The sequence below is a fragment of the Pteronotus mesoamericanus genome, unplaced genomic scaffold (assembly GCF_021234165.1).
Source record: "Pteronotus mesoamericanus isolate MK-2021 breed Mesoamerican mustached bat unplaced genomic scaffold, CSHL_Meso_final contig_101, whole genome shotgun sequence".
NCBI classification, from domain to species: domain Eukaryota; kingdom Metazoa; phylum Chordata; class Mammalia; order Chiroptera; family Mormoopidae; genus Pteronotus; species Pteronotus mesoamericanus.
The window spans coordinates 16,001,096-16,028,584 of record NW_026555001.1 but is presented as its reverse complement, the minus strand read 5'-3'; the positions used below and the strand labels follow the sequence as shown (position 1 = coordinate 16,028,584).

At 44.6% G+C, this 27,489-nt stretch overlaps 2 protein-coding genes across 2 annotated transcripts in view; one reads left to right on the top strand and one right to left on the bottom strand.

The window, feature by feature from the left end:
- HADHB (hydroxyacyl-CoA dehydrogenase trifunctional multienzyme complex subunit beta) overlaps nt 1–5,914 on the top strand; it is a 31,486-nt gene extending 25,572 nt beyond the window's left edge. Inside the window, exons 11-16 of the mRNA XM_054568873.1 lie at nt 690–769; nt 847–894; nt 1,624–1,711; nt 2,080–2,154; nt 2,637–2,801; nt 5,358–5,914. Coding sequence (XP_054424848.1) covers nt 690–769; nt 847–894; nt 1,624–1,711; nt 2,080–2,154; nt 2,637–2,801; nt 5,358–5,393 — 492 coding nt within the window. The 3' untranslated portion in view covers nt 5,394–5,914. The remainder of the gene's footprint in view (nt 1–689; nt 770–846; nt 895–1,623; nt 1,712–2,079; nt 2,155–2,636; nt 2,802–5,357) is intronic.
- Nucleotides 5,915–11,697: 5,783 nt separating this feature from the next.
- Nucleotides 11,698–21,046, bottom strand: ADGRF3 (adhesion G protein-coupled receptor F3). The gene is made up of 13 exons (XM_054566345.1): nt 20,963–21,046; nt 19,898–19,958; nt 19,375–19,515; nt 18,740–18,916; nt 18,040–18,285; nt 17,144–17,353; nt 16,274–16,417; nt 15,914–16,110; nt 15,335–15,514; nt 13,062–14,444; nt 12,353–12,394; nt 12,206–12,268; nt 11,698–11,757 (listed from the first exon to the last, which is right to left on the bottom strand). Exons 1-13 carry the CDS (start codon nt 21,044–21,046, stop codon nt 11,698–11,700), a joined length of 2,988 nt encoding a protein of 995 aa, XP_054422320.1.
- Between the last annotated feature and the right edge of the window lie 6,443 nt (nt 21,047–27,489).

Genomic DNA, 27,489 nt, shown 5'->3' with positions numbered 1-27,489 from the left:
TTTTATAAGCTCTACAGAGTAATTCCCTTTTCTATGGAATTTTGGATTTTTTTTTTTTTTTTTTTTTTTTTTTTTTTAGCTCTTTTGAAGTCTTGGTAAAGGGCTTTTTTCCAGTGGTACCTCTTTGTTCTCCAACATCTCAGTTATAAATTAGGAAAAAGCATAAGGGTTGTTTCCAAAGAGGGAAGACCATGGTTCTCATGTTCTCAGCCGCCTGCCTGTTTCTCTTCTTCCACTGGTTTGCTTGCTTTGGAACTATTAGTGGAAGAATATCACCTAGAAGCCACAGGCAGGAAGCAGCTAAACAAACAAACAAACAAACAAATAAGTAAATCAGAAATTGTTTTAATGCCTAAAATTACTGATATTCTGTGCCAAAAGCAAACAACTTTTGTTTATTATAAATACATGTTTCTAAATATATATGTATTTATACTTACTCTCTTTGTCCATTGTGGCAATTATGGTACTTTTTGAACATCCTCCAAAAATGGGTCAAACACTCTGTAGTGTAGATATTTGAATTGTGACTTAGTAATGGAGAAAATGAAAAGGTTTTGTTATATAGAATCACCATATAACTGTAACTAGTTGGTAGGTTCAGGAACAGAACATAGAAGAAGATGGCTATAGTAGGACCTCCGGACAGGCCGAAGAATTTAACGTCATTGTTCTGATTAACATTTTAGACCGATGGTGCATCTGCAATGTTGATTATGTCAGAGGAAAAAGCTCTAGCCATGGGTTATAAGCCGAAGGCATATCTGAGGTAAAGTAAATGTTGAAATAAATCACTTCGGGTTTCTTTATTTTATTACTGGAGCTAACCTCTCCTTTCTTTCCCAGAGATTTTGTGTACGTGTCTCAAGATCCAAAGGATCAGCTTTTACTTGGGTAGGTGACAGTGTATCTATCCTTGGGCCATAATCACAAGTATTTATTATACAGATTCTAAAGTATGCTAAGCCCCGAGTTTATAATTGGTTTGTGTGTTGGATTTTTTTAAAAAACTGTAATAGTCCTCTGTGCTGGTGTATCATTTTATACTTGTCCTTATGAAGATGCCAAGAAGCAATGTTGGTGTATCATGTTATAGTTTGGATTCTGTCTACTTATTCCTGTAATTTTTACTTAGTTATCTACATATATAACTTTGTATTCCTCTTTTATTAACATGTATAAGTATTTTTTCATGTTGCTACACACTCTGCTACACAGTCTCCAGAAGAGCCTTTTACAAAAGCCGCCTCGTTTTAGACTACCCCCCCTCCCTCCCAAGGCTCTGTGCTGACTGGCTTCCATTATGTTCTTCAGACTAGCCATGCCCTTTCCTGTGATTTGGCCTTTGAACTCTGTTCTTCTAGCTCTTCACATGAGTAGTTTGTCTTTCTGTTGTTTACTTGTTTATTATTTGTTTCCCTGACCCTATGATATGAACTGCATAAGAGCAGAGGCCATGTCTGTTCAGCTCACTGTTGGATCCCCAACACTTAATATTTGTCCAGTAGAGTCTGTGGATGAGAGGGTATTTCAGTACCTATGTAGAGCTCAGATTGGGGAATGTGAAGGAGCTCCTAGGTTAAAAGTTAAAGTTTTTACCTACTACTTATTTTTTCTTTTCAGACCAACATATGCTACTCCAAAAGTTCTAGAAAGGGCAGGATTAACAATGAATGATATTGATGTTTTTGAATTTCATGAAGCTTTCTCAGTAAGTCATTTTAAAGAACTGTAATAATAAATGGAGTCTGCGTTTGTGGGAGAGAATAAGGTGTGGTTTGTAATAGGAATAAAATGGACGTGGAGCTTTACGTGCGAAGCGCTGGCACTGCTGGCAGGGGAGGGGTATAAGGGAGAGAATCTGGGGCCACATGTTAAGTGTGAAAAGTCATGCCTTTTGCAGCTGTCTCTTAAAGGTAAGGAAGGCCCTTTAAAAGTACCAAATTGTTTCTTTAGGAAATTTTCAATGAAAACTGATTCAAAAATTTGCTCAGCTTTAGAGTTAGATAACTCATGTGTAAAAGGAAGCCTCGAGAAACATTAAGAAAAAGGTCCTTATTGAATTATTTTCCCTTCTAGGGTCAGATTTTGGCTAATTTAAAAGCCATGGATTCTGATTGGTTTGCACAAAACTACATGGGTAGAAAAACCAAGGTAAGTTTCTGATTCAAAATATGCTTGACCTTCCAAAGCACTTTAATATTTGGAGCTTAGTTACCTGCCAGTAAAAACATGATGTAGAGAACTTCTCTTATGAAGAATTTTGTGTTTCCTTAGATATGTCTCTTAGTCGCAAAATTCTTTAGGAAAAAATAAAAGCAAAATTTTAGGTTTTTTGTTCTTCCCATTCAGATATTAGATGAAAAAGAAATGAAATACATAAATAAATTTGGGGGCACTGAGATGAAATCTGTGAACACATCCCACCAAAAAAAAAAAAAAGGAAAGAAAACAAACAATAAATGGGCACTTGGCTTTCAGGATTTACCTAGAAATTTTTGCAGTAAAATAATTTGTGATATATCTTGTTAGTTATTTCTCTCCAGTTCTGTTACTTCTTATTTCTAATGGCCTGGTCTGATTCTTTTCTTTAGTAAACTCATCTTTATATTTGTGTCTATTTTTATGTGAGCCAGGTTGGATCACCTCCCTTGGAGAAGTTTAACAATTGGGGTGGGTCACTGTCCCTCGGACACCCATTTGGAGCCACTGGCTGTCGGTTGGTCATGGCAGCTGCCAACAGATTACGGAAGGAAGGCGGCCAGTTTGGCTTAGTGGCTGCGTGTGCCGCTGGAGGGCAGGTATGTCACAGCAGCTTCACAGGAGCTTCTGGAAAGTCATTTTCTTGGGGGAAGAACCCAGCTCATCCAAGAATATTTGATTTGGTTTATTTTGAAACATTTTCAGAGTAATATTTCTGATGACATGGAACCAGAAAAAAAAGCAGCCTATTTTTTGGAGGGTGGGGTACAACTTTAATTTTGATACTACTTTGGAAAGAAGATGCTGTTTAAATCCAAGCTATTTTTTTTCCCTAAAAAAATGTTTACATTTTAAAAAATACAAGTAATATGTGCTCTTTATGGTAATTATGGAAAATATAAAAGTATATAGAAAAAAATTAGGTCACCTATAATTCCCTTACCACTGATTATTCACACTTCAATATATTTTCTTCATTAATAATAAAACTATTTGTTTATCTAGTCACTTATCTTTATGAAACTTTTCTACAAAATCTCTCTAAGAGGTAAACTATCTTTCTCGAGAACTGAATAATACCTTAATTAGAGAATTAATTTACCTCTGGATAGCTGACTGCTATTTAACTGGGAGAAATTATATTATTTTACAGATTTCTTTCTACCTGCTTTACTTGTGGTACAGGCAGGTACAGCTTCCTACCTGCTATAGCATTTCACTCTGGGAGTAAAATCCAAAAAGAATACTGGCTGTAATTTTTTTTTTTAAACTCTGATGGAAACAGATTTGATTTTCCTTCAGATTATAGAAACTTCCTATTGCTAATCAAGATAAGTAAATTAGATATGTAAAAGTATAAACATTTTATATTTTTACGCTTTTATGGCTTTTCTTCAGAGACTTTGAAGAAACAAGGGGTCAGTTATTTATAGGTTGGAACACTTTAGACTTCATGATCAAAAGCATTTTTTTAATCTGTGTAACCTTTACAGAAAGCCATAGTCAATTAGAACCAGAGTCCTCCCTCTCAGCTTTGTATGCCAGGCTTAAATGAAGAAGATATCCAGCGCATAGCGCTGTGTGCAGTACATGGTTAAAAAGCTTCATGTCCTTCAGTTTGCAGTACTTATTCCCTAATTGGTTTATCTCACACATAGAGCATAAACAACACAATACTAGATGCTTTTGTGGAAGAACAAAGACTAATAACCAGTACCTTCTAGAAGTTTATAGTATAGTGAGAAAAAAGATGATGCATCTTAGAAATTAGACTAAATTTGGCATTGTTTCATCAGGAGCCAAATGAGTGATATAAGCGTGACTAGATCAGAGGAGGAATCCATTGTGAATCTAGAGAAGAGTTTCTCAACTTCGGCAGTATTAACATTTTGGGCCAGCTAATCTTTGTTGTGGGGGGTTATGCTATGTCTTGTGAGATGTTTAGCACGGTCTCTACCCACTGAATACCAATAGCAAAAGCCTCCTTCCCGTATATACGTAGTTGGGACGACCAGAAGTATCTCGAGATGTTGCTAGATGTCCTCTGGGGAGGGTGAGGAGCAAAATTACTTTTAGTTGAGAACCACTGATCTAGAGCCATCTGAAAGATTTTGGACATGAAACCAATGCATTTTATATAAAGCTGGAGAAGAAAATGCTTGCCTTATCAGAGCCCTTCTAGTAATCCCAAGTCAGTCAAACCTTTCCATCCGTTCTTTTTTGTTTGCTTGTCCCTGTATCACGGTACTTAGTGACTTGTTTTGAGTGATAGTGTATACTAAATTGAGGACAGATGCCATGTAGCAAACAAAACTTTGTACCACCACAGCATTCAACTTGGTGCCTTATAAATAATAGTTCCTTAGTAAATATTTATGGGTACTGGATTGAACCAAGTAGCCGAGCATTAGTTAGGCTATTATTAACTGATTTAATCACAGTCCGAAAGATAGAATGACCGTGATTATCAGATAGGTTTTAGGTTCATGAAATTATAAATTTGTATGATTGGTTTCAACTAGGGAGATAACTAGTGCACAACACTGTGCAGAGAGCTGGAGAAGGATCTTTCTACCTTCTTACCTTTGGGGGCCCTTGGATCATCTTCATCTGAGTAGGATAGTGAAGGAGAGTCTTTGAAATCATCTAGACCTGATTTCAAATCCTGGCTCTGTTATTTAATAGTGTCATGGATTTGGATGAGTAACTTAACCTTTCAAAGACTCAGTTTTCTAATCCAGAAATTTACTGTTGTTGGTATTCATAATATTATGTTTATTTTTGTGCAGCTAAGAAAGCCCCCTGTGGCTTCTCATTTTTATAGCAACCACTTACGGAGCATCTGTTAGCAATCAGACTCTACTAGACAGACTCTGATGTATATATGTATGCATGTTTATATGTATAGAAGTGTGTGTGTGTATTATATGCTACCTAATTTTGTGCTCCCAAAAACACTATGAAGTGGGCACCATGAGCACAATTCTGTAGATGAACTTGAGGTTCAGAATGGCTTCCCCAAGATCACACAGCACTTGAATGGCAGAGCCAGCATCAAACTCCAAAGCCTGTACTTTTCCTATTGTTCTCTGATGCCTCCGTACTGGCCAGATTCATAGTTCATTGCTCTAATGGAACTTATTTTTCCTTCACAGGGCCATGCAATGATAGTGGAAGCTTATCCAAAATAGATCAAGAAGCTGTGGCCTGGAGTTTCTGTGCAACACTCACACTAGGCAATGCCATTTCAATGCATTACTAAATGACGTCTTAGCTCCACTTAGGAAAACAAAATCTGTGGCCTTCTGTTAAATACTTTGCAATTAAGCCTTGGCAGAGTTCTGAGCTTTCCAATAATCACGGCTTACTGCTCCTTCAGGGATGTCTTAGTCACCAGAATCTCACAGGTGTTACATTTAAGCATTTGTTTTTGCTCTGTATTTTTATTAAAGACTGAACAAGCGGTTGAAATTTGAAAAAGAGGTTAGCTAAAATTTGAAATCATCTTTGTAACATTTGCAGATTATACTCGTTCCTATATGTGACCTAAAGCCAGGTGTTTTCTATAAAATACAAACCAATGTGCCTAAATTAACTTAATTATGGAAAGGTAATTCAGAATATAAACATCACTGAAAACTTATGGTAAATGTTTAGATACATAAATACTATGTTGGTTAACCTTTAAATAAAGTGGAGATGTATTGGAGAACTATTTGCCTTATTTTTTTATTGAGACAAAAGGTCTCTTGGCTTAGGGGCAGATTTTGCCTTTGAATCTTCATTTGTAACTGAACCATTTTTGTCAACCATGAGGCTGCTAGGAATAGAGGGCCCTGCTTTAGAATAACACCTCCTTCCCCCCACTCCCACCATTGCTCAACTGAACTAAATCTAATTTCTTTTAATTTTAAAAAATATGTTTATTGATTTTAAAGAAAGTGGAAAGGAAAGAGAGAGAAACAGTTGTCGGTTGCCTCCCATACGTACCCTGACCAGGGGTTAAATCCGCAACCTAAAATCAATAAATGTTTCCTCAGGTGATGATTTTTAAAAAAACAACAAAAAAACAAACCAATGGGGTGAGACAGTCCTTTCAATAAATCATGCTGGGAAAATTGTATATCCATATGTAAAAGAATGAAGTTGGACCCCTGCCTCTCACCATATACAAAAATTAACTCAAAATGAATCAAAGACCTAAATATAAGAGCTAAACTTATAAAACTCTTAAAACAGGAAAAGTTGGATTTTCCCGTTTCATTGGATTTGGCACTGATTGCTTGGATATGACACCAAAAACACAGGAAAGAAAAATATATAAATTGTACTTCATCAAAATTAACTGCATCGTAGGACAGTGAAAAGGCAACCTTTGGATGGGAGAAAATATTTGCAAGTCATATATGCAGTAAGGGGTTAATATTCAGAATATTTAAAGAAATCCTGCAATTAACTAGAAATAAAACAGTTTTAAAATGGTCAAAGAATTTGAATAGTTATTTCTCAAAAGAAGGTATACAACTGACTAATAAGCACATCAAAAGAAGTTCAACATTACTAATCATTAGGGAAATGATAGTAGCCATTAGGATGCCTGCCATCAAAAAACCTGAAAGTAACAAGCGTTGGTGACAATGTGGAAAAACTGGAACGCTTGTGCACTGTTGGTGGGAATGTTAAATGGTACAGCCACTGTGGAAAACAGTATGGCAGTTCTTTAAAAAACTAAAAGTAGAATTACCATATAATCCAGCAATTTCATGTCTAGGTATACTCGTATACCCTAAGGAATTGAAAGCAGGGTCTCAAAGAGGTTATCTACATCTGTGTTTATAGCGTTATTCACAATATCCTATACATAGAAGCAACCCAAATGTCAACAAGATGTACGTACAGGGTGGGGCAAACGTAGGTTTGGAGTTGCTCATACGGAAAGTAACACAATAATATGCATATGATAGAACTCTACACAGCTTTAAAAAGGAAGGCAATCCTGTCACATGTGTATGAATGAACTTTGAAGACATGCTAAGATAAGCCCCCCTACACAAAGAAACCAACTACTGTGTGATTCCACTTACATGAGGCATCAAAAGTAGCCAAATTCATAGAGACATAGAGTAGAAGGGTAGTTGCCAGGGGCTGGACGAGGGAGAATGAGTTCAATGTCCACAGGGCTTGTGTTTTGAAAGTTGAGTCCTGGAGCTTGATTGCATGACCATGTAAATGTTCTTACAACACTACTAAACTGTATACTTATAAATGGTTAAAGTCATCAATTTTATGTGTGTTTTACCACAATTAAAAGTAATTTTTAGGAAAAAAGGTAAGGGAAATGTCCAGAACAGAGGTCACCGGTGGGGCAGGGGCAATGGAGTTGGACTGGAGAGGAGCGCAGAGCTTCAGTGTGTTCAAGTTCTGTTGCAGCTCCCAGGCTGGTCATAGGTTCACCCAATTTTGCACCGGTTACATACTACTTCAAAACATCCTATACATGTAAGAGTAAGCCACGTTATTTTCATTGGCATCACTTGTTATACTATAGATGCCTCCATTCTTCGATAAACAGGTGATATTAAAGACCCCAACTTAAGTGTCTCTTTTTTTCATGTAAAGCTTTAATTAGATCCTTTTTTCCACCAAATAATTTATTTGGGAGTGGAGCATTTACTTTCCCTCATCCTCTTTCATTTTCATTAAAACTTCAAAAGATTTGCCTTTCCCTTTGGCCCATCCCTGCTCCAGCTGTTTGCTTCTGATGGTCTGATTATGAGTAAAAGTTCATGTTCTTCCCATGGTCCGTATAGCTCATTCATTCAGCAAATACCTATTGACTGAGTGTTATGCATCAAGCACTATTCTAGGTGCTGAGCCTGCAGCAACCAATAAAACAGACAAAAATTCTTGCCCTCTTTGCTTCTATCTTTCCAGAGAGAAGAATCCTAGTAATCCTAGCTCTCAGCCTATCTTTCCCCCCTATCCTTTCTGAGCTATGCCGATTCCTCCAAGTCTCTCAAATTCTGGTCTGTCTTGAAGGACTTGAGAAGCAGTATCAAGGTCTCCTAACCTTTCTCAGATTTTAACGGATGGTTCAGAAGTCCCTCTGCCTGTGTCCCCTCTGGTTTGTTTGGCACTTGAGCTGCTATAGGCTGCTGTTTCAGTGAAGGAAAAAAAAAAATCGCTGATTGAGAGGAAATGGGAGGATGTGGGAATGAAAGGACCAAAACAGTAGAAATACTATCCCGAGAACGTTATTGTGAAAGAGAAGCATTAAGACAGGTTGACTCAACTAGGAGCCCCTTTCCCTTTTGTGCTTAAAGGAGCATGAGTGACCAAACAATTGACCCAAATAACTCCAAATAAGGGGCTCAAAGTTTTCTCAGGAACCCCTCATGTCCACACTTCCATACAAACTTAAATTCCAGAGGGCATTTTGTTTTTTTGCTTGTCAAGTTTTTTTTTTTTTTTATTCCAAAGAGAGAAAAGAGGGGGGAGAGAGAGAGAGAGAGGGAGAGGGAGAGAGAGATACCGATGTGAGAGAAACATTGATCAGTTGCCTCCCGTATGCGACCCTACCGGGGACTGAACCCCCAGCCTTTCAGTTTATGGGACAACGTTCCAACCAACTGAGCCACATTAGCCAGGGCACAGGTTTCTATTTTTGAATATGCAAAATGTTCAAAGGGAATGTTTTAAAATCATTTTATTACTTTTCTAATATAAAAACACATGCTTATTGTGAAAGAATTCAATAATTATAGAGTAAGAAGATAAAAAATCAACTAAAGATACCCGTTATTAATAGTTTGCTATCTTTTCAATGCACATGTATTTATTGGATATGTGGAGCAAAACTGTCTAGTACAATGCTGTTCTGGGACCCTTCTGTTTTCTTCGCTAAATAGTCTAGAATATTTTTCCATGTCAGTAGATACAGCAATACATCGTTTTTAGTGACCACATAGCGTTCCTCTGTGTGGATATATCCTAACTTGTGCCTCTTTTCTGAGGATGTAAACACTGAAATGCACATCCTTTGTACATTTATCTGTTTACATGCCTACTTATTTCCTTAAGCCATCTTGTTAGAAATGGAATTGCTGCTAAATCTCACTTATTAAAAGAAGGATCACTTCCAGAGCCTTCTTTTTCAGTCCTTTTTTTTCTTTTTATGGTGAGACAAGGGAACAAAGGCTTAATGCCGTTTCATTTATTAATTCTAAAGTGTGTGTGTATGTGTGTGTGTGCGTGCGTGCACTACCAGCAGAGCTTGCACTTGAGTGTGTGCAATCATTTGAGAAGGAAGATGAGAACATACTTCTACAAAGCATACTCAGAAAAAGAGTCTCTGCTGCTTCTGAAGTGTATTGTTTGAATTATTCCAAAAATAATTTTATAACTAAAAAACTCAAGACTGATATACTAATGAAGTGACAGTGACCTTGAGGCATGTCTGTGTTGCCGGGGAAACCAGCAAGGCAGCCTTTGCTGTCTCAGTGGCCACCTGCCTCCCCTGGGGCTGCAACAAGCCCCAGGCATAGAGATGTTGCAACTGTCCTGACGACTAGATACCTTCTACGTGAAAGAATGATGAAATCCACTTAGAGAAATATTTGGGCCCGTTTATGCACAATCGAAATAGTCACACAAATTGTTAAATGAAGGTATAGCATTTGTAAGAAAAATATTTTCAACAGTATGTAGTATTCATTTTTATTTAAACAGAAAAGTCCCCATTCCATTTTTATAAAAATACTCATGAAATTTGTAATTAACAAAGATTCGTTTATCAGAATTTTGTCATTTATCTAGTTTAAAAGTTTTTCAGAATCCTGTCATTATCTATTGTGAACTCATAAATTAATTCAGCTAGATGTCTTGGTGTCTGATAGAGGATTTTCTTAAATCTTTCTTCTCTATATCTAGCCTTAGCTTGAACCTGTCTCTTTTTTTAGAGATTTATCTATTTTTAGAGAAGGGAAGGGAGGGAGAAAGAGAGGGCAAGTAACATTAATGTGTGGTTGCATCTCGCGCGCCCCCTACTGGGGACCTGGCCTGCAGCCCAGGCATGTGCCCTACACTGGGAATGGAACCAGCAATCGTTCCGTTCGCAGACCGGTACTCAGTCCACTGAGCCACACCAGCTAGGGTTGATCCTGTCACTTTTAAATGTGTTTGTTGTCTTCTTTTCTTAAATTTTAGCAGCCTGTGGTACCTTTCTCTCTATTTTAAAATTTAACAACGCTTTCTTACAAATATGTTCATATCAGTGACTTTTTGTAATACATGCATATGTCTGTGAAACTTAATTTTATATTGATATTTTTAAAGGTTAAAGAAAGTGGGCTCATTGACTTCACCTTTTTGTAAACTTTGACAATAAACAAACCAAATTCTGCCTTTCACCTCTAATGTTTGGAAGATCACAGTTCCTGTCAATTAAGCCACCCTTTCTTCGTAACTGTAAAGAATAATCAGAAATCACTGAAGAGTTAAAACCATTTATCAACTATATCTGTAACGTAAACTGCTGATTAGTTAAAAACTGGTTGAGATGGTTTTACTTGTAATTATTTTGAACTTTGATATTTTCATTAGTTTTGCAGCAAAGTCAGGTTTATTCATTAGAGAGCTTTAGCTAGTTTTTCACGCTATTCCTGCTTGGATCGTTTAGGGGTGGGGACAGGTGAGTGCAAGGGAGATGAGTGTGAGTAATGGGAGCATAGCCTGGTGTTCGGGAGGGCGGAGCTCTAGGAGCAGGGAGGGAGGGGTTCGGGGCATTGGGTCAAGGCCGGTCCTGGGGGATGCAGACACACAGCCTGCACTCCTTTGGAGGGACGTGGCTATTACATGTGGTTCCCCATGAGGGAGCTTGCCCTGACGCTCTGGGCTGGGGAATGGAGACCTTGCCCCACCTTGGCATATTCCCCTTCCTCTGGTCAACGAGCTCACTCATGCTAATTCCTTTAAAACAAAGATTTTTTTTCCCCCCTGACTGGTGGGGCTCAGTGGATTGAGTGCCGGCCTGTGAACTAAAAGGTTGCTGGTTTGATTCCCAGTCAGGGCACATGCCTAGGTTGCGGGCCATGTCCCCAGCTTAGGGACATGCAAGAGGCAACTGATTGATGTTTCTCTATCTCTCTTTCTCCTTCCTTTCCCCTCTCTCTGAAAATAAATAAATAAAATCTTGAAAAAAGAAACACAAGGATTTTTCAGGATAATTAAATATTTGACAGTGTGTAAAGGAATTTTCAGAGTGAACTGAGTCAAGAGTCGGTGGTGGTTAAACTCCCTCCAGGTTTTTGGGAAAGCAATAGTAGATGCTACCATCTCTGCTGTCTAAGGCCTTCACCTTCTCAGCTCGTTGAGAAATGTCGACCCCAGCAAAGGCTGTTTTCCACCCTTCAGGCTAGGACAGGCGTATGAAGAGGAGCTGTCTGTGAAGAGCTTTGCCAGGAAGCTGCTCACTCTGCTCCCAAGAAAGCTTCATCCTCACCTGGCATTTTCACTTCTTCCTTTGCTGTGTTCCAGGATGTGGGTCTCACTTGTGGCCTAGGGAGGGAGGAAAAGGCCCAGTGGCAGGGTGATTATTGTCTTTGGTGAGGTTGTGTCCATTTTCACATTCTCACCTGCCCTGCTTCGAGGGCCGCAGTAATTCTAGGCACTCTGTTCTCAGCTCCAGTGAGGCCTGCCATGTATTGATCCTGTCTCTTCCCTTCAAATAGTAACTGGGGGCAGGTTTTCAGATGGAAAAACCAGGACAAGAGAGTCACCAGGAGCCCAGGTTGTCATCAGGAACCGGGGAACCTGACTCTAACATTTCTGACTGGGCTGCGTTCTGCGTTGTGGAGAGCTTGAGCCTGGAACAGCCTCATTCTAGAAAACAACCCCAATCTGCTCTCAGCTTCTAGTTGCACCCTTCTCCTCTGGGAAGGGCTGTGGATCACCTGCTTCTGAGCTGCTCTCGGGGAGAATGAAGGATTTGAAGGCAGCGACTCACCAGGGAGATGGTGGAGTTGGGGGGTGGGGCACGGCAGAAGCGTCTGCGTAAAGCCTGTTGTACCTGCAGAGAGAGAGAAACGCCTGGTTATGCAGCCAAAGCCCCCCGCCTTCGGATGGGAGTCAGGTGGTTAGGACATAGACTCACTTTCTTGTCCATAAGGCAACCAAACCATAAGATGAAGACACCCTGAAAAGAGGGAGATGGGGATAAGTGAGTTAAGGAGGACCGAACCGAAATCAGCTGGTTTCCTCCCCTCCTCCCTCGCCTCTGTCCTCTTGTCTAATTCTTGTTCTGAGGCTTCCCATCTTGGGCTTCCGTACATCAGCATCACTGGTGCACAGGACCATTCTGGTGCTTTTCTTACTGCTCTGGTTGCAAAGGGGATATCAAAGGGTTGGATACTGACAATTCCCTGACTTCTCTGGCAAAACCAGGTATTATTTCCCAGATAAGAAAACCAGAGTTCAGAGAGGGTTGTCCAAAGTTATCCAGCTAGTCAGTGGAGGACCTGGGACCCAAACCAATGCCTTCTAAAATTCCTGAGCTGCTCTGGCTGGTGTGGCTCAATGGACTGAGTGCGGGCCTGCGAGCCAAAGGGTTGCAGGTTCGATTCCCAGTCTAGGGCACATGCCTGAGTTGTGGGCCAGGGGGTGCATGAGAGGCAACCACACATTGATGTTTCTATCCCTCTCTTCTCCCTTCCCCTCTCTAAAAATAAATAAATAAAATCTTAAAAAAAAAAATTCCCAAGCTATACTTCCTCTGCTCCACCATGACACCGCCTTGAGAAGGGACTGGCAGAGATTTAGAACTTCTAAAACAGCAAAAGCACAGCCACCTGGTTATCACCCACCTGGGAGGTGTTGAGAATTGTGAAGATGTAGTGAGGGACTATGGAGGCTTCCTCTAGCAGAGTGGCCAGGCCCAGCCCCCAGGTGAGACCAAAGATGGGTGTGAGTACAAGCAGGGCTTTGATCACCCCCAGAAGGTCTTGGCGCTTCTCCACCTGGGGTCCCTCTGACAGCGAAGGTCTCAGCAACTTCAGCATGGTCATGCCTAGTACCAGCCCATTCAGGCCCACAATGACCAGCACCGGCCCCACAAAGGTGTACAGCGCCCCTCCCTTTCCATCCAACCAGCACGCCCCCTCTCCCAGATATTGCCCTCGAGGTAGATAGAGGCCCAAGGCGACACCTGCAAACCCCATGGGGCACAGGTAGCCAAGAACCACCATGAGGGAGAGCACTCGGCGCTTGGACAGCTGATGGAAGACAAAGAGCAACTGGTGGGCCAACATCAGGGCCTGAGCCAGCATCCAGAAAAAGGTGGCCAGGTAGAGGAAATGACAGAGGAAGGCAGCGGCCAGGCAGAGTGGACTTCTGGGTCCTGGGGGAAGCAGTGGGGCTCCCAGGAAGCAGGTGTCTGCGGCCAGCAGACAGAGCACCACGTTGAGTAGGGCCGCATGGCGTAAGTAGGCAACTTTGTTCCGTACCACAACTCTCCACACCAGCCTGTACACACCCAGGCACACAAGCAGCGCCAGAATGGAGGCCACCAAGCCCATCTGACTCAGCAGCTCCAGGGTGGGGTTTTCTGGAACAGTGTGTCGGGACATGAGGACAGAGAAGGCAGTGAGGTGCCGACAGAGGCACTGGGTGGCGGGGCTGGCACTGGCTGCCTGCACCTGGCACCCTTCCTCTGACCAGCCCCCGCTGCCCTGGAAGAGATGGTGGTCCCAGAAGACACAGTGAAGGGTGCTATCTCTATCTCCAAAGTCCATGATGACTTCTCCCTTGTTGAAGGCCTGGCCACCTGCCATGACAGAGATGGCGAGGACCAGACCGGGAGTGGCATAGAGGGAGTCCCCCAGCCCTGGCCCATAGTTCGAGGGTAGAAGGTGGTCCAGCTTTCGCAGCACCAGGCTAGTAATTGTGATGTTATTGTTACTAGTAACCAGGGGGGCCAGTGAGCGTCTGAGGATCTGTGCCTGCAGAGGTGGCTGAGTGGAGAAGGAGACTCTGTAGTCAGCAGGAAGCGTGGGGCTGAGGAGCTGGGTCTGCATCTGCACGTTGGGCAAGCCGAAGCTGAAGGGGTGATCCTGTGGGCGCAGGCTGCACGCCAGGGTCTCCACAGCCAGCAGGAGATCTGAGCTCGCCGAGGGTGTCTGGACCTGGGCCGTGGTCCACAGGGAACTGTTGTCCATGTCTAGGACCTTGTCAGTGGTTTTCAGGAGAGCCTGTGGCACCCAACAGAGAGATAGATGAGTCCCAGCTGCGAGCGCCCACAGCACTGAGCTGGGGGCACTAGGGTACAGAGGCCCCCAGACCTACCTTTCCTCGTTCATTGCAAGGCCTAAGGTTGGAGAGAAAGCGGGGAAAAGGTAGGCCTCTCAAGGGAGCGTTTCTAGATAGGAAGAATGGAGGCGCTGTTCAGCTAACCACGGGAGCATCTTCAAGCACGTGGTCTCCTGAAGTACATCCCACCCCTCCATCTGACAACACTTCTTCCCCCGCCATCCCTAGGGGTCATTGAGGCCCTCAGGGGGTCTTCTTCGATTTCTTGACTCCCTACAGGCTTGAAAAGTAGGAATGGCGATAGAGGGCACAGTGTCCTGAATTAGAGAGCCACGCGCACGTCTGAACACCAACGTGCAATACATATTCCCAGACACGACGGGTGTGTAGTGTTATAGGCCCTAGTTGTTCTTCTGGCTGCAGCCTACGGGTCACCAGCAGATGCCTACACTGAGAGCTGGTTTAGGGGACTCCAGCAAAGCCAATTGTGTTTGAGTGTCTTCATGCAGGTCCTTGTGAGTGCTTGCTCATGTGTAGGGGTGATTCATGTCATACCCACATATCTGTGTGTGAATGTATACCCTAAACTCTTGTGAACACACACCGTCCTCAGTCTCCCCTGTGTTCTCGGCGTCAAGTCTTCTCCACATTCCATGGCCTTAGAGACTGGTGTCCAAGAGCAGAGATGGACCACTGGAGCAGACACTCAGACTCTAGAATGGTCTGTCGTCTGACAGCCCATGGTGATGTCAGAGGGGCAGAAGTGCCCACAGGTGAAAAACTTCGAGCCCCCTCTACCCAGCTGGCACCTGCCGTGGCTCCGAGAGCTTACCTCCAGGGCACTGGGGTGAAGCTGCATTCTGGTGTCTGCTACCACCTTGGCCAGGTATGTCATGGTGCCCAGCAGTGCCAGTAAGTCAGAGGGCGAGCGCACCACCTCCGTCTCCTCTAGCAGCTGTGCCAGGCTCTCTGGTACCTCTTCAGCAGGGCAGCCCTGGCCTTCCCACAGCAGCTGGGACAGACGACAGGAGTGGGGCCAGTGTGGGGGGAGCAAGTCCTCACCAGAGAGGGGCCACCTCCTCCCCCATCCAGCTCCTTCCTCCCCATAGCCCCGCCCCACCCAGGGGATCAGGACGCAGAGTGAGCCGTGTGGGTACAGCTGACACCAATGTTAGTGGAAGGGACCCTTGACAGATGAAGGCTTGGGAATAGTGCCCTCCCCGCCATGAGAGTCTTGGCCATTCTAGGGCCCCCATGCCTACTTCCTGGCTCTGCTAGGGTTCCGAGTCAGAGAAGCGGAATAACCTCTGGCTGGGCCTCAGGAGGAAAGGATTCTAAAGCTGGGTCCTGAGTGAGGAAGGGGCAGGTCATGGAGGGTGGACCACGTGGGCAGCGGGGCGAGAAGCTCTACCTGGGCTCTCTGAAACAAGGCGAGGAGCCCCCTGTCTGTGCAGCTGTCGTGGATGGGTCCCCAGACTCCATCAGGCCCGCACGTCCTCTTCACCATGCCCGTCCTGTTCACAGGACATGGGGCCTGTGCCACGTAGCCAGCTTTGGTGACGTTCCAGGCAACAGCTGAGGAGTCCTCAGGGCAGGTAGTGTCTTCATCTGAAGAGTGACATTGGGGAGAGCTCAGCAACTGCAGTCTAGCTGAGCTGCTCCTTGGGCAGAAACCCAAGGCAGGCATTGCCCGGGGCAGCGAAATGTCAAGGAGGAGCTCCCAGGGCAGGCCAGTGGGAGGTCGGCCAGCTGGACCTTAAGGCCCACGTACCCTGGATGATGGAGACAGAGATGGGGACCCTGAGAGGGGTCAGTCCTGGGCTCTGCAGGTCACAAGTGTATGTGGTGTCAGCTGTCGGGCAATGCTGAATGGCCAGCACAAGGCACTGGTCATCTGGCTGGTTGAGTAAGGAGGCTGAGGGTGGGATGGGAGAAGAGAGCCGTCAGTCACGGGACCAGGGGCAGACCTTGACCCCGAAGGCCCAGGCTGGCTGGCTCAGTCCTTCTAGCAATTTCAGAAGTAGAGGAAACATCGGGCAAAAGCAGAGTAGTATGAGGGCATGAAATTACTGAAAGCAAAGCTTGGATTTTGGTGAAGTTCCTTGGGGATCGCTAACTAGCCTGGGGACTTCAGCCACCGTTTCCTCATTTGTAAAATGGAACTGTCGTTAAATGAACCCCAGAGAGTTTAAGGAGATGGTATGGATAAAAGCATTTGGCAGAAAGTTATCGACACTCACGTGGTTATTCTTGTATCGATAAAATTGGGGTTGCTCTGTCGCAGAGAATTTCAATCGGTGTACCACAGGAATTTTTAAAACCTGTAACACCTGACTAGTCAGGGGCACTGACTTCGCTCCCCTTAGACTGCCCAATATAACAATGACAACAGCCAACCCAACAGTAGCTGTCTGGTGTGAACGAATCAAAAGTTTATATATATTTTTGTCAGATCAGCAAAATATATGTTTTTTTGGTGTGCCACAGAATTTTAGTAATTAGTTGATGTGGGCCATGAGGTGAAAAAGATTGAAAATCGCTTCCCTATTGCGTAAACACTGTGTTGGACTTGGACCTGGAACTCGCATGTTGAACTGCAGCCTCTGCCCCACCCCGGCCTGACCGTGGCCCCTTTGCATACCTTCGCTGCCCTCGCCAAGGTTCCAGGAAGCCAGGTAGCCCAGAGGTGTGGGGGGGATGCAGCAGCGCAGCTGGAAGCCAGGGGAGGCCGCACAGGAGATGGAGAGCTGATCCGGGAGTCGAGTCACATCTGCCGCCTGCAGGGGCACCCTCACTACCTGGTGCAGTTCCCACCTGAATCCCTGGGCCTCGAAGCAGCACCTGTACTCACCTGCAGACACAGGATCTTCTTAGTCTAGTCTCTGCTTAACCTCAGCAAGAAAGATCCCTGCCCCCAAAAGGACTTCTAGGAGGAAGAAGAGATCTGGAGAAGAGGCTCCTGACCCTTTTTTATTAGCTTGTAGCCATGAATTTGAAAGTGAACCTGTCTTGCCCTTACTGGTGTGGCTCACTTGGTTGGGTATCATCCTGCAAATTGAAAGGCCACCAGTTCGATTCCCAGTCAGGGCACTTGCCTGGGTTGCAGGCTTGTTCTCAGGTTGGGCCATGCAGGAGGGGCAACCAATTGATGTTTCTCTCTCACATCAATGTTTCTCTCCCTCTCTTTTTCCCTCCCTTCCCTTCTCGCTAAAAATAAATAAATAAAATCTTAAAAAAATAAATAAATAAAATGAAACTTTCTCCTTCTAGGAGAGGCCCTTCCTCACTATCCCCTACCATTTCAACAGCTTGAAGAAAAGTACTCGTCTGTTCTCAGTTAAAGTTGAGGCTATATTTTCAGCATTCTTCCCTTATGAATTTTCACATCAATGGGATGCTTAGCCTTTATTTCTCCAAAATGAATAAACAGAAAGATGAAAAGGGAGACGAAGAGGAGAAGAGAAAAGAAGGAAGGAGGAGAGAGGGAGGAGGAAGTGGAAAGGAGGAGAGAAGAGGCGGGAAGGACAGGCTGGCTACCTTCCCACTTATGGGAGATGTTGACAATGCTGAGGACAGTCTGGCCCTGGCTAGATGACAGGGACACATGTGTCCCTGGCTGCAGGAGGATGGGTCTGGGGCTCCCCATGTGGCGCTGCAGGAACCAGTTCAGGTTGGTGGTCTCGTGGCTCGTGAGGAGGGTCAAGTTCAGCGTGTTGCCAGGCATCTGCAGCCAGGAGTCCAGGCTCAGGGTGCCTGGGACTGAAAGGAGGCAGAGGACAGGGGGCCATTGCAGCAGGAACTCTCGGGCCCCCATGCAGCTAGGCTGTGGCACTCCCTCACCTTCTGACCCCCATCCCTCCTTGCTCCCTCCCCACCTAGTATTTTTAATTTTATTTTGTCCCTGGAGGAGTGTGGCTGCTGTAGTCCAGCGTGGAAGACCCCATCTGTCACTGGGAACCAAACAGGGAACCTTTTTGACCTAGGACCCCCACTCTCCCAGCAAGAAAATTTCTCTCCTTGTCGGTATGTCTCCAGAGCCCTGCTGTTCATTAGTTTCACTTCTCAGGTTCCGAGCCCAGGGCCTGTGATCTGCTGTGACGGCTGGTGTCTCCCCCGACCCCCACCCAGGGGAGCCACTGGGCTTGGGCCAGCTGGCAGAGATGCAGGGTCAGCGAGGAAAAAACACAAGAGGTTTCTTTCATTTGGGCCCATTGGTTTCCAAGCTCTCAATTCTCCTCACCAGGTGGCAGTAGCTGGCAGTACCCAGCTTCTGGAGGGCTGAGGACAAGGCAGCCGCAGGGCCGGTGGTTGTGGAGGAATTGGCAGGAATCGTGGCGGGAGCAGACACTGGCATTCCACTGGTACCCAGACAGGCAAGCACAGTAGGCAAGTCCATCAGGCTTGGTGGCACACTCTGTGACAGAGAAGGAGAGTGAGAGGTGAGCTGGCTGTCTGAGAAGCCACCTCGGCGGTACCAGCCACAGCCTGATGCCTGAGAGGTCTGGGGCTGGGTATCTGGAACAATCCCAAAGTCACAGCAACCCGGAGCTGCCTCCTCAGCTAGGGTTCAAAGGAATGGAGGTCATCACTCCCGAAGGCATCTGGGGGCGGGGTTGAGAAGTCCAGCTTCCCCATCATCTGCCCCTTGGGCCCTCTGTTTAGAAGATGGGGGCATGGAGCAGGAGGGGAAGGGCCTGTCAGGTGGGAAAGTGAGGAAGGAGCTGGGCCATGCAGACCCTCCAGGAAATAGGGAGCATCTCCGGCAAGCGGGCTGCAGGAGGGCTGGGAGGCCCATGTCCCCTTCACTCTGAGCTGCCCTTCCCACGCAATCGGTGGCCCTGAGAGGCAGGGCCCAGTGGAACTCCCCCTTACCTGTCGTGAGGCTGAGGCCAGTGAGGCTTCTTGGGGCAGAGGAAGCGGAGGCAGGAGGCAGAGTCAGGGGCCTGGACAGTGCGGCGGGCCAAGTCTCGTCGGAGAAGTCCAGCCGCACATAGCCGGAGGCCAGGACTGATTCTACAGGAGAAGGGGGCGTGGCTGGAGAGGAGAGGCAGGGAGGCCGTGGGCCGGTTCCCCCTGTTTAGCAGGTCACTGCCAGGAGCAGGTCCCGCCTCCCCATAGCCCGTCCAGGCCCAGTCAGGGCCCAGGAACAATCACTCCTCATCCAGCTGTGGAACACTCTGTTTTGTGACACCCCCCCAACAACCCCCCTCTTATAGATGAGGCTCTCACAGATGAGTGATTTTCTCAAGGCCTCACCGCTAGAGAGCGGGGGGTGGGTCTGCCTGGCCAGTGCCAGGTCCGGTCCTCTCTGTCCACCTACCGCCCCACGCCGCGGCCTCTCCGGGGGCTCTCTTTCCCCTCACGCGCTGCTCCCGCTCCTCGTCCATCCACTCACCACCTGCTCCAATGTTTCGGTCCAATTGCTGCCCAGGCTCCCCTCCCACCTGACTGGGTCCCTAGGACAGAGCACAGAGGAGAAACCCCTGAGCAGAAGCTGACCCCACGTTTCTTTCAGGGACACCTTCTTCCCCAAGTGGCCCAGTGGCCAGCCTGGCCAATCTGCTGGCGTGACACAGTTTCTTGGAAGGTCCTCTTAAAAAAAATGTTTTATTATTATTTTTTTGTATGGAATTAAGTGGAATATCAGGAGGGGGAAGTAGGCTCTGGCAGGTTCCTCTGGCAGGAGGTTCAAGGGAGGCATCTCCAGGGACTTGCCAGGGCCTGAACCCAGGAACCAGGCACACCCCGGAGAGTCAACATGCTTTGCTTAATTCCTTCCTGAATTTTCCTGTCCCTGTGCCTCCAGGCTAATTGAAATGGCTGGGTCTGGAGATCCAGGGGGAGGGCTTGGCAGAGCTGGCTGGGGCACAGAGGCTTGGGGACTTCCATTCCCTCCACAGGACTGGCCACTGGGGTGAGCGGAGGCAGCATCTTCCCTTAGTCCCCGGTTCCTGTAAATTACTCCTCACCAACACCCCCTTTGCTCAAAATAGTGTGTGTATGTGGATGTCTACCCCAAAACAGATATGGTTCTAGATAAGGGTATGGGTGGAGATAGAGATAGAGAGACCACGTGGGAGCAAACACAGGTGAAAATGTACTAATCTAGACTTGGCTGCCTTTCCTCAGATTCTCTCCTCTCCTCTATGCCAATGGTCCCCAAATCTGGAAAGTTCCTCTTTTCGTGCTTAAATTGCAAGCTTGGATGGAAAAGCCTTTATCCAAAGTGCAGCAGGCATCCCTGAGGTTCCCAGGGATGCAAATAAAGAAACAAAGCTGTCCCCACATTCTGGAATACAGACTGAACTCTCGGCGACCCTATAACAAATCGGCCTTTTGGGGAAGCCCTTTCCCCTCCACCTATCATTTCATCCCACACATCCCTCTGCCTCTCACAGCCGGATCTTCTCAGTGCTGCCTCTGCAGACCTTCCCGGGGTCCTTACCTCAGTCTCACTCACAGGTTGGGACGCTTGGGCCCCTGGTGACCCCACCAGGGGGAGAGTCATGGCCAGGAGGAGCAGGGGGGCGGCCGAGCGGACCATGGCTCGGAGAAGCAGTCCTCCAGAGCCCTCCCTCGGCTGCGTGATGCAAATTTGCTGGGGAAGAGCTGGCCAGGCAGCGCACAGGTCGGGGGCGGAGGTAGAGTGGAAGAGAGCCAGGGCCGAACTTACAGAGGAAGTGCTGCAGCCCATGACCGAGACACATGGGTATCCAGATCTCTGCAGGGCCACGTGTCCCTCAGGAAAGGAGTCTGCCCAGATGCTCCCCTGGGGTCTGGACCAAGGACTCAGTGAGCAGGAGAGGACTTAGGGGGTCCAAGGTCACAACCAACAATGTGTCAATAAAGTCAGGTTCAGCTACATCTCCAAGGACCTGGGAAACCTGGATTGCTCTGAAACTCCCGGGAAGCTGGATCATTGATCACGGAGTCGAGGTTAGAAAAGACAAACATTAGAGCTGATGGCTCTCCTCAGATAATTTCCAGATAGACTAGAGTCTTAAGTGTAACAAAAAATTTGGGAAAACACTAAGAGAAATTATCATGTAATTTCACAAAATAATTTTGAAGTGAAGAAGGCATTTCTAAACAAGACACAAAACCCAGAAGCCTGAAAGGAAATGAATTAGACTTTCAAAAAAGATATAACTTTGGGATGAAAAGAATGTTAGGGTAAAAAAGCAAAAGACAACATATTTGTAGCCTGATGGTTGCATAAAGAGCTATTCTTTTTATTTTTTTAATTTTTCAATTACAGTTGACATTCAATATATTAGTTTCAGGTGTACAGCATAGTGGTTAGACATTTATATAACTTATAAAGTGGTCACCCTGATGAATCTAGTACCCACCTGGCACCATACATAGTTAATTAGTACAATATTATTGACTATATTCCCTATACTGTACTTTACATGCTGTGTCTAGTTTCTAGCTGTCAATTTGTACTTCTTAATACCTTCCCCTTTATCACCCAGCCCTCCATCCCCGCTCCCTCCTGACAACCTGTTCTCTGTATCTGTGAGTCTGTTTCTGTTTTGTTTATTTTGTTTTTTAGATTCCACATATATGAAAAATCATATGGTATTTGTCTTTCTCTGACTTATTACATTTACCATAACACCCTCTATGTCCATTCATGTTGTCACAAATAGTAAGATTTCACTTTTTTTAATAGCCACGTAATATTCCATTGCATGCCCAGAAAAAGTCCAGCCATTCTTAATATAACAAGAACAGTTTACACAACATCAACGTAACCTGGCAGCCAAAGAGAGTAGACCGGAATGTTCACACGTGAACAATAACAACACGTGAACAATAACAACTTCGGGGGCAGTAGATGCCATTGAGTGAGCACATGTACTCTGTGGCCCTTGAATTCAAATGGCTGAGTGAGTAGAGCAACAAATCTGCATCAAATTTCTCATTAGGCTTGAACATTCCTTCACAGAAACTATTCAGATGATTCAGAAGGCTTTCGGTGACAATGCAATGAGCGCAGAGCAAATAAAAGTGTGGCACAAACACTTCAAAGATGGTCAAGAATCTGTTGAAAGTGATTCATGTTCTGGAAGGCCTGCAACAAGGAGAACACCTGAGAATGTTGAACATGTGTGGGTTGTAATCAACAAAGATCGGTGGCTGACCGCGCGAGAGCTAGAACCTCATGTGGGGATTCCAATTACCACCGTGCTCAAGATTTTGACTCAGGATCTCGGCATGACACTTGTCATGGCAAATCAATTCTGCAGCTCCTGCTACCAGAGCAGAAGGAATATCGTGCTGCAGTTGCTAATGACTTGATTCAAACTGCTACCATTAAACCAGATTTCCTCAAGAAGGTCATAACTTTGAAGGGAACTGAGGTGTCATTGTCCTACATACAATGCTTCTTGTGTTTGGTACCTTCAATAAGTGTCTCTATTTTTCATATTACATAGCTAGATATGTTCTGGCCAGGCCTTATGTACCACTGAGAGTACTGCAATGAACAAAAGGATATGTCTTCTTTAATTAGTGTTCTGGAATTCTTCCAACAAATATCCAGAAGTAGAATCGCTGGATCATAAAGTACTTCTATTTTTTTAAGTTTTTGAGGAAACTCCATATTGTTTTCCATAGTGGCTGTATCAATTTGTAATCCCACAAACAGTGCACGAAGGTTCTCTTCTCCTCATCCTTACCAACACTTGTTGTTTGTTGATTTATTCATAGCCATTCTGACAGGTGTGAGGTGATATTTCATTGTGATTTTAATTTGCCCTTCTCTGATGATTAGTGATGTTGAGCATCTTTTCACATGCCTACTGGCCATCTGTATGTCCTCTTTGGAGAAATGTCTATTCAGATCCTGGATTTTTTTTTTTTGGTGTTATGTTGTATAAGTTCTTTATATTATATATTTTGGATATTAACTCCTTATCAGATATATTATTGGTGAATATCTTCTCCCATTTGGTAGATTGTTCTTTTGTTTTGTCGATAGTTTCCTTTGCTGTGCAAAAACTTTTTAGTTTGATGTAATTTCATTTGTTTTTCTCTTGTTTCCTTTGAAAGAACTAATCTTAACATAAGAATTTTTTATTTTACACATCAGTAAGGCAGAAAATAAGTAGAAAAATAGGAACAAGCAGCTCACTGAAAAAGAAATAATTTGATAAACATATAAAAACATTCACGTCAAGATATAAGAAATACAAATGAGTAATAAGAAAATACTCTGTCAGCTACCAATTACCAAAAGACAAGATAATGTTGAAAAAAATATACTTGTACCTGAGTACAGAAATATGTATATTAGGGTGTTTAAGGCAGAGTTGTTTGTGAAAGCAAATGAGTTATGTCCGTTTCAAAGGAATGGGTTAAGTAAATATGGGATTTCCAAACAACAGACCATTCCAGGGGGAAAAATAGTGAAGTAGCTCTAAGAGGCCTTGAATAATATTTGTATTAAATGAATCAATAAATAAATGAAACACATCGAGACATTAACAGTGGTTGTCGTTAGGGTGGTCAGTGATGCAGACTGTGAAAGAATTCACAAAGACAGGAAAATGTAGAGAATAAAGTTTTTATTCACTGTCCAGAAAAGGAGAGGGGCATGGTGTGGAGAGATACACAGCAGCGAGGGGCGAGGGCCTTGAGCTTTCACTGAATTATAATTGGATTAAAAGGGGGGCTGCTGCTGTGAGGCCCCTGGGCTGTTGCTGACGTTGTCACTTGAGGCTGCAGTTTCTTCCAATGTTATCTTCTGCCTGGAGCTGTAGGGAGCAGTTCGTCAAGTTCTGTTCTTGCTTTCCGGTAATTTCCAGTGCTGGGGACATAAACTCAGAAGAGTAGAATGGCAGCCATGTTAACAAGGTCATAGGCCTGCTCAGTAGATGGTGTCACGATAGCAAGTGGTGCTGACTGGATCATTTCCATTGTGACTACATGGTAGGATTTGTAGCTTTTTCTTCTTTTCTGTGTTTTCCCATTTTGTATTCTATGATGAAAAAAAAAAAACCTTAATGAAAATATCAAGTCTCAACTTCTTTCTCAGACACCAGCCAGGTTCAGAGTCCAGTTCTGCCCAGGTGTCCCCAGTTGTCTGGAAGTACCCATGGGGCTGAATCAGGTCTCGGGCCCAGGGTGGAGTTCAGACAAACAGGTACTTATTGCTGTCGTCTACCTAATCCCAAGTCCAAAGTCAACCATAAGGCTATTGACCTTTGTCCCTCTATATACAGAATGGTATTTTGAAACCAATAAGTTTTTGCCCTGTTGAAAACTTCTCTGAGCTCCAAGCTGCACCCTCGTCAAAGAAAGTTTCCCTTTCTATTTCTTCGTGCTTTGATCCCTTCAGGCCATGTCAGCTGGGGTCTTTGAGAAAAAAGATTTGTAGTCCAGGCTTCTCTTATCTGTATCCCTGTATCCAAACAAGTTATCTTTAACTTTCCTTTACTACATAAACTATTAATAGGTTACTAAAGAATAAAGGAAGTTTAGACTTTTAATCCATATGAATCCTAACTTCTTATTTTCTTTCCACCTGACATCGCACTCAATTATTAGAAATATGAAATGATAGCTTGTTGGAATGGGAAGGGATCTTCGCTGAGATGTCATCTACTGCAACTCTCACTTTACAGAAAAGGAGAGGCTTTCCCTTTTTACAAAAGGGAAAATGGACTTGGTGAATGTCACAGAGCTTGTAAATGGCAGAACCAGAAGACCAAAGGCAAGGTCTTCTGACTTTGAGTCTAGGAAATCTAGATAGAGGGAATTAACATAGAGCAATTTAAATATAGAATGATAGAAACTTCTGGCTACAAAAATGAATTATAAATAACATAAGATAGAATTTAATTCTCTAAGGAAGGCAGTTCTTCCAAAAGCCTTCCTAAGGAGGAAAGGAAATGGATATAATATACAAATAGGAGTTTATGGAAAATGTGTGAATAAGAATCAAGCCATCCTTGGAAAGTCACCTCATGAATACCTTACTTAACTAGCCCTGCCTGGTGTGGCTCAGTGGATTGAACACTGGCCTGTGAACCAAAGGATCGCTGGTTCAATTCCCAGTTAAGGCACATGCCTGGGTTGCAGGCCAGGTCCCCAGTAGGGGGTGTGCAAGAGGCAGCCACACATTGATGTTTCTCTATCTCTCTTTCTCCCTTCCTTCCCTCTCTGAAAATAAATTTTAAAAAAATTTACCTTACTTATCTTATCTAAATACCTTACTTATCTAAAGATCCTTAATTCAGCAAATGTGACCATTTGGACCTCAGCTGAGATCTACAAGGAACCAAAGAAGGTTTATGGGCAGCAAAACAGGTCATAGAGATATTATATTGAAGAGTGTAGCCAAGAAAAAGAACTAAAAGGTGTCCAGATTGGAAAATAAAAGTGAAATTATCTTTACTCACAGATAATGTGATCTTATATTTAGAACATCCTGAGGAATCCACTAAAAAACTGTCAGAGTTCATTAAAGTTCAGCAAAATTTGCAAGGATGTGAGAACAATATGCAAAAGGTCGTATTGTTTTAGTGAAAATTAATCAATGAAACCATTCGAAATGGAGAAAGGCGAGAAGAGAGAGCTCTCACACATGCGTCAGTCCTCACTACTGACCCCAAGACTAAATGTATCTTGGTGTATATGCCAAAATATGATTTGGGCAGAGAGATCATGACAGCTGCTATGAAATACAGTATGTAGAGAGGACGGGAAAGTGCACAGCTTTTTACCCAGTTAAGGGACGGGATGCTGAGCTAGAGGTCCCCCAAAATGGAGAAAAGCCCTGCAGCGGGCACTTGGGGGATGAGGGAAGCTGAGCAGGGATATTGAGAGCTCCTTTGCAGATCTGAAAAACGTGGTCAGTGTGTTTTAGCAATGTTAAAAGTTGCGCCTGCTCAGAGCCAGGAAGATGGGCTTGGCTCTGACCCGGGATGCTGTGTAGACTATGGGGCTTCCTCCGTCTGGGAGAATGGCTTGGAGGTGGCTTTGGTGTCAGGGGCCACTCTTGCCTGGACTAACCATGGCAGCTAAGAAAGGCAGAAGAAACCAGACTACTGGCAGGTGTAATCCGGTGTGGGAGGAGCCGGAGGTGGGATTAGGGAGAAAGATCTATGCAGGGATGTAAACCCAGGGCGACAGCCATGCTGGGGCTTTACCACGTGGTTTGGAAGCAGAGAGGGGGCTCTCTTGACCACATGGCTTAGAAAACAGAAAAGCAAGACGTAGCAGCCATGCGGAGCTCTCTCTCTCTTGGCCATATGGTTTGAAGAGATGCAGAGGGACTCCCACCGGCCCGCCATGAGGAAGTGCCACACAGTTTTGGATTAAGAATGGGAGCCTAGCCAGGGTATGAACTTCTATTTTCTTTTCCTGAGACACAGTACCCCTGACTGGCCTGGTTTGGCAAGGGGAGGCAGGACTCTGTGTGTGTGTGTGTGTGTGTGTGTGTGTGTGTGTGTTTGTGGGTGTTTAAAAGAGACTTTGGGATTTAATGGTGACATTTCACCACTACTCTAAACCTGTATAACTTTTGAATAAATAGTTCCTTTCCTTTTTACCGAACTCTGGCATTGAAAGTGACAGTTCTTAATTGGTGGCAGGCAAAAAGAACCATAGAATAATGAGACCCCAGGGGGGAGGATTTTCTGTAACCGTAATAGTAACAGCTAATCAGCTAATCCTTGGGTGAGGCAAAAAGTTCTAATACAGAAAGTACTTGTTTAAAATTGTTTGATGCCAAAAAAGAAAGAGAGAAATGTGTTTGATGCTGAGGACTGGATGATTTGTGAAGTATATGACATCAAGAGGCACTTTAACACAAAGCCTGGTGCTATATATGTCTTCATAAAAACTAGGGATATTGCCTGGTATGTACTGAGTGCCGGTCTGCAAACCAAAAGGTCGCCAATTCAATTCCCAGTCAGGGCACGTGCCTGGGTTGCAGGCCAGGCCCCCAGTAGGGGGTATGCAAAAGGCAACCAC